This window comes from Anoplophora glabripennis, unplaced genomic scaffold (assembly GCF_000390285.2).
Source record: "Anoplophora glabripennis isolate ALB-LARVAE unplaced genomic scaffold, Agla_2.0 scaffold2255, whole genome shotgun sequence".
Taxonomy (NCBI): domain Eukaryota; kingdom Metazoa; phylum Arthropoda; class Insecta; order Coleoptera; family Cerambycidae; genus Anoplophora; species Anoplophora glabripennis.
This window is the reverse complement of record NW_019418510.1, coordinates 3,268-10,582: the sequence shown is the minus strand read 5'-3', so window position 1 is coordinate 10,582 and position 7,315 is coordinate 3,268. Positions and strand designations below refer to the sequence as shown.

The 7,315-nt window shown below is 32.4% G+C and overlaps 2 protein-coding genes across 2 annotated transcripts; both read right to left on the bottom strand.

Moving 5' to 3' along the window:
* Positions 1-2,486: 2,486 nt before the first annotated feature.
* Positions 2,487-3,371, bottom strand: LOC111692654 (chymotrypsin-like). Its single transcript, XM_023456729.1, has 2 exons — positions 3,343-3,371; positions 2,487-3,147 (listed from the first exon to the last, which is right to left on the bottom strand). The coding sequence occupies exons 1-2, from the start codon at positions 3,369-3,371 to the stop codon at positions 2,595-2,597; spliced, it is 582 nt and encodes a 193-aa protein (XP_023312497.1). The 3' UTR covers positions 2,487-2,594.
* Positions 3,372-3,456: 85 nt separating this feature from the next.
* Positions 3,457-4,028, bottom strand: LOC108916215. Its single transcript, XM_023456728.1, has 2 exons — positions 3,959-4,028; positions 3,457-3,657 (listed from the first exon to the last, which is right to left on the bottom strand). The coding sequence occupies exons 1-2, from the start codon at positions 4,022-4,024 to the stop codon at positions 3,457-3,459; spliced, it is 267 nt and encodes an 88-aa protein (XP_023312496.1). The 5' UTR covers positions 4,025-4,028.
* Positions 4,029-7,315: the final 3,287 nt, after the last annotated feature.

Here is a 7,315-nt window from a genome sequence, read left to right as displayed (position 1 = left end):
TTTCCGTGATTTTTGACAGACTGTATTTAGGTGAAAAATGGTCGCATCGGGAATTAAAAAAAACATTTTGAAGCTCTAAGATTCTAGTTTTTGAGATATTTCGGTTGAAATTTTTTAGGAGCTACGGTTATCATGCAATTCTAGGAAATAGCGCGATAAAATTTTTTTTCAAATTTTCCTTTTTTTTTCATAAATTTAAACGTTATTTGCGGTAAACATGTGAAAAAACCGCAAAAACTTTTTTTCCCATTTTAATCATAATATGAAATGTTTAAGCTCAAAAAGCGTGACCCTTTAATTTTTTTCAAAAGTTTGACTATTTGTAACAAACAAGCGGGTCGCTAAATCGAGATGAAACTTCACAAGGTTCTTCTGAGTATATCGAACTGTAACTGTGTAACTGAAAAATGCCTTAACATTAGTCATTTCGTGAATATTTCTAATTTAGCCGTCAATTTTCTAAAAAAACATAAATTACCCTTTTTTCCTGTTTTTTTTTTTAATCGTGAAAAAGATGAAAAAATGTTGTTGCGGCAGCATGTTATAGGAAATTTATTCCAGTTTTCAAAACTGCCTCTCGACTCTGTACGACCATTTGTCGCCGAGATATCGATGATTGAAGACAAAAGGATCCTTTTCCATTAAAAGTCCGATATTTCGATGAAAAATGGTCGTATCGAAATTTAAAAAAAAGAAATTGAAGCTGAATAAACTAGCTATCTGGTCCATGCAGTGGCTAAGCTGAAAAAAAAATTTCCAAGTCCGTGGACTGGAAAAAAACAGAAAATTTGCAAAAATTTTTTTGTCGTACTATTTCTTAGAATTGCACGACAACCGTAGCACCTAAACAATTTCGACCGAAATATCTAAAAACTAGAACCTTAGAGCTTCAAAATGCTATTTTTTAATTCCTGATACGACTATTTTTTACCTAAATAGTCTGTCAAAAATCACGGAAAAATTTCGGAAATTCTTTTGACCCTTTAATTTTTTGCATTAGTGTAAAAAAAAATGTAAAATCAGGGATGTTTTAAAAATGTCTTTCTTAAACGTTTACGAACAAGTGAACGCCTAATTACTAAACACAGAACCCGAGCGAAACGAATGCTGAGTGCTAAGATTACAATAATTATTACCTACTTATCGTCAGATTTACGACGTTTAGACAGCTCAAAATTTTTATATTCTATACTAGGTTGACCCGGCAAACGTTGTTTTGCCATATAAATTAATCCTAGGATTATTTTAGTAGTTTTTTCATAAAGAAATTTCACTTCTACCATCTATATTATATTAAGTGTTATTCAGTGTATATCGTGTATATTTTTTTTATTAATAGTAATAATAAATGTCATTATTACGGTTGATGCACAAACAATAATAATAATGGCCGAAAACTGTAGGGAGTGAGAAACGGCTCATTGTGTGAGAGAGATCTCATCCCTACTCCGTGCTGTTTACTGGGTCAGAAGTGACACCGGTCGACGCCTGGCGGGGATAAAAAAAATGATCAAGTGATAATTGATCAGTTATCGACCGGGGTTGAAAATTATTNTCTAATATACTAAGAACAGAAAATAATATCTAATTTCAAAAAATTAATTTTATTGATGATAATTCGTGTAGCAAAATTTATATCGATCTCTAAAGTGGTTCCAGAGAACAGAAACCCATTCTTAGTGGCCACCTTTGAACGAGCACAGATAACACATTCTAGGACCTACGTTCGTATAAACTTTTTCATATCCTCCTGCATAAAGATGTACATTAACAGCAAAGAAACGCATTAACTGTATTGTAATAAATAAAGACATGAACTAAAAGTGAAACAATTTCATAGCACGTTGCACAGAGATTCCTACAATTAACTTTCGCTTTTAAAACTTTTGTAAATAGATAGATATAATTTGTAGTAAATAATTTCCAAATAATTGATACACACTCGGTGCCTCTTAATACATTTATTTAAAGGAATATAAAATTTAGAATATTTAATGAGGTCAAGAAGTATACGAGTATACCCTTCTTTTATGTGGGCAGTAGGTATCCCTCATTCTATAACCGCATGGAATATATGTCCCACAGAAAATTTAAAATTACCTCGCTTTCTTTTACATCGAACGATATATTACATTAAAATTAGCACTTCTAATTGTAAATATAAACGTAAAATAACAGAAATGCTATTTTATAAAAAAAATAAAGATTATCTGCTATTATTCTTCTCAAAATAATGTAAATATGTATTGATTTAAGTGACTTTATGTTACTTCCACCTTGTCTACTGCCCTTGTGAAGTTAATGTGGAAAGTGGAATTTTCGAAATATACGTGCAGGACATATATCTCCCATTTACTCTAATCATTTTATTGAATATGTGAAAACTTAATCTGCATTATTCAGATTTGAATATGTAGTAGCTATCACGTAAAGGAAATTAGAATATACTTATAGAAATACTATCTAATAAATTTAAAACCAGGAAGTAATAATAATAGGTTTTATTTAGATATTGTAACATAAAAATGTATGCATATATGTAAGTCTTGCTTTAAGCTATTCATTTAACAGCAATTTATAGTCATATATTATTTCTAAATATCTGAGTTTCCTTTGATCCAGTCAATATAAGTGGCTACTCTGGTATAAACGACGGGGTGTCCTTGGAAGCAGTTATATTGGGTGAACAAAACTAGACCAATTTGTACGCCATCCAGGGTCAAGGGGGCACCAGCATCCCCATGGCAAGCGCTGTTAGCCTCAGCCAATTGACAAATGTTACTTCCTTCTACAATCATTTGTTTGTACGGTGTATTCTCTTTAATACACTCGCGATAGGATATTATTACGGATTCTATCCATCTCAAAACTGGTTCAAGGAAGTACTGAGCTTGATATGTAGCGCCCCATCCAGACACAGTTGCTACGTCTCCAGCATAATTATCGTCTCCCTCAGCTAGTTTTACTGGTTGTATATTGTCAGCTAATTCCACGGGTTCGCTAAGTTTTATAAGTCCAAGATCCCATTCGTATGCACCTGATTTGTAGCCCTCAGGAATGATGAATTCAGAGGATTCTACCTTCACCTGATTTGATTCAAGCTCGTCTAGTCGTGGGCCACCGAGAACTACCGTCACCTTTTCTGCTCTGAAATAAATATGATTTTGATGATAAAATGAAATTCATGTCTAAATAGATTTTTCTATATCAAAATTTTAACTTGAACACTCAATAAAGAGGACCAGAACTGTTTTATAAGTTCGAAACGAATAATTGGGAATGGACGGATTTGTTTAAGAGGCTCTAGCTGGACATTTTAGTAATTTGTGTTTATTCAATAACTTTCCCCTTTTATGTCCATTCACCGTCATTTATTTAGATACCGTATTATTAAAATAGAAAACCATATTTAACACAGTATCATGTGAAACATATAATAATGTATTATAATAATACTTAATTCTTTGGAATAACAATACCTATGTGGTACTTACATAGCTTAGCCGAGGTGAGTATGTAGTTTTCAGAAATGAGAGAAACACTGCAAAATGCGTCTGTTTCACGTTCAACTGCTTCAGAAGAATCGATGTAAATAGCAGTTTGGTAGGGGAACTGGCCATCACGGGCTTCGTAGCCACCAGCAATTCTTCCATCAATCTGTATTAAAGAAATAATATAAATTTAATTAACTAATAATAACTAATTTATAATTTAGTTGTTTATGTTTAGTTTCCAAATAATATAATACCTCCAAATATTAATTTAGAAAAATATTTTGAGCAATGCCTTATTAATCATAAGGTACTTGTTACTTCCTGACAAAGATTGTGAAAATAAAATAAAATAAGGAAAAGTGGTCTAGTATTTTCTTTTACTTTTAATAGATAGAGAATATTCAGTAATACTATGTAGGGAAACTAAAATTGGCGAGCAAAAACATATTCTTAATATAACTTACTGCAGGGCTGCCTAAGGCCAAATTCAGGCAAGCGACGAGAAATACTACCAACAAATTACGTGCCATTTTGAATGGACAATACTTAATAAAATTATAGGTCTGGATGTTTATAACTTTTTATTAGCACCAACGAAAGTTGACAAACATGAAGCAAAAACTATACAGTACTGTACATAAGATCTAGCGGCTTTAAATAGGAATAAATTATATGCATCAGCATTTCTGGAATAAGATGATGCGACAGGAATGCTGATGTTACATTATATGTTATATTAGATATGTCTTTATACTGAAAAATAAAAATAGACGTTATACAGGGTCCCTATATTACACCTCTCTCCTTAAGCGGAATTTCTATAGCTGTAGAAGGAGCTGTGGAATTCCTTTGACAGTAATTTCTTTTTTTGTGATGAAAAAAACGACAGTATAATAATATGATACAGATTACAATTATTAAAACAATAAACAGAACAGAAGAAACAATATTTTTGGTTTTCATATTTTCAAAGTCATCAAGATGTACTGGTCTTAAATTTTTTGTTAATCGTTGTAATTGCTGGAAATCCTGGATTTCCACTTCTTGGAGATGGATTGAAGGTCCATTGGATGGTTCGANAAAAAACTAAAATAAACAAAAAGAGAATTTTTTCAGAAACTAAAATGCAATTTAAACAAGAACTGCAAAAACATTATTGGGCTGATGTTTATTGCATGGAAGACCCAAATAAAACATTTAACAGGTTTGTAAGTACATTTAAAAATATTATGAATATACACACGGGTAGCCTGAAGGCTGCGGAAGTTCGACAAAAATGTCGCAATATTCTGGACATAGGGAATTGTTCCTGAACCTTTAAAAAGTCGATTCTCGTTGCGCACAAAATCGGATCTGCTCCTTTTTTTGAATTATCGCAAAAAACTGTTTTTTTTTCCTTATTTCCTGAAAATGAGCTTTTTTAGGGTATTGTAAATAAAAACATTGTCTCTTTTTTGAACAAAATATTTTATTGGTTTATATAATCGGTTTAACAATCAAATATTTGTTAACAAAAAACACAAATCGGTTTAACAATCAACAAAAAACACAAATTCGAAACTGAAGTTGGCTTGAATGAGCTCACACTGGCACAAATCCATTGCAAATATCTGACGAGTAAAGTGAATATTGATTATCGAAGACATGACTCATAAACAATAGTTTACTTATATATGACGTGACGAGAATGCAACAACTGCTTTTTTCCACTGAACGATGTATGTAGGATCTTCTAAAAAATTAATCTTATGTCGATCCCAATATGTATTTAAAAAACTCCCGATGTATTGTTTCTCCAGCTTGTTCTGACCACAGACCAAGTCCATCGTTATCAATAGATTCTAGGTATTGTTTCAAATGTGAAGTTTCAAGGTTTCTGAGATATTAGTTGAAACCAGTGCTTTCTTTAGATCTTCAACAAGTGATTCCACATCAGCATCAACTTTTTTTTGTGGTAAAACAACACTCAACCAGTTTCTTCATGGCCCTAAAAGCTCCTACAAAAGGTAGTAATTTGAGCTCCCCCACTTCAGCACAAATACCCCCCACAACTACCACAAATACTAGTTGGAAATTTGGAATCCACAATCGGAAATGTCTTACAAATATACAGTTTGATAAGTTTTTCACACAACTCACTAATTCGAAATTTCTTCGGGTTTGTTATTCTCCAAAGCGAGATTTTTTGACCACAAGGCATGCAAATCTTCTGCCTATTTTCTTCGTGACTACACTTTACACTCGGATGAGCCATTATCAAACCAAATATTTCTGAAAATCGACAAAAATGGCGAGGATCGTCTAACCTATGACGCAATAAACAAATGCCAAGGATCAAACATCAACAAATAGTTATGTACTGGCTTCACGTGACCCCAAAGACAGCGCGGTCGATTCAAACTATTCAGCGAAGTTCGAAAAATAGGGAGTCCAACTCATGCTAATTAAATGCACAAATAAAGTATTTTGTATCAGATTATCGATGGCATTTAAAATTCCAGGCAATTAATACAATGCAAGCGAATTTTGAAAAAAAAAATTCTAGCTAGTCAAAAAACATTTTTTTGCGATAATTCGAAAAAAGGAGCAGATCCGATTTTGTGCGCAACGGAAATCAACTTTTTAAAGGTTCAGGAACAATTCCCTAAGGCCAGAATCTTGCGACATTTTTGTCGAACTTCCGCAGCCTTCAGGCTACCCGTGTACATTTTCCGGTAAAAACTTTGAGAGAAATGAAAAAATAAAAAAACTGGATCACCCAAGGCATAAGGATATCTTGCAGAAATAAAATAAATATGTATGTACAAAAAAGGAATCGCGAAGTATCTACTGAAATATATAAACAGTATTGCGGTATTCTCAAAAAAGTCATATACACGGCAAAAACATGGGCACATGTGTTATATATTGAGTCAACAGAAAACAAAGGAAAAGCCATTTGGAATCTGGTGAAAACTTTTAGTGGAACAAAAACTAAAAACGACGATACAATATTAAAAAATATTGATATTGCTGAAAAAAATAAAGAAAAAATTTTGAACAATGTAAATAACTTCTTTGTAAATCAAGGCGGTCAAGTCAATCACATTAATCATATTAATGTTGAAAAAGACAATCAATTTTCCGATAACACCATATTTTTACTTCCGACCGACTCAAATCAGGTCTACAATGTAATTATGAGTTTAAAAAACACTAATTCTGTAGGGGAAGATGAAATACCAGTTAAATTACTTAAATTTACAGCGGCTGAAATATCAATTCCACTAGCATACATAATTAATTTAACATTAAAAACAGGAATTTTTCCTGAAAATCTTAAAATTGCCCATGTTAAGGCCGTGTATAAAAAAGGTGAAAAAAGTCTAATGAACAACTATAGGCCTATTGCATTACTGTCAAATATAAGCAAAGTTTTTGAAAAAATAATCTATAACAGAATATTACATTTTTTGGAATGTCATGATCTGCTTACAGATGCACAAAACGGGTTTAGGAAAAATAAAACAACAACTAGGGCTATATATCAGGCATTGTGTGAAATTACAAGATTATTAAATGAAAAAAACAGTACCATGGCTGTATGCTTGGATTTATCCAAAGCGTTTGATTCTGTGGATCATGACATTCTAAATAAAAAGATTCAAATGTATGGCATTCGAGGTGTTGCCTCAGAATTGATAAAATCTTACCTGCTGAATAGGAAGCAGTGTGTTGTAGAAACGGACGATACTGGCGCTCTCATAAAATCAAACGTAGTATTAATAGAAAGGGGTGTACCTCAGGGGTCGATATTGGGTCCTTTGTTGTATATTTTATAC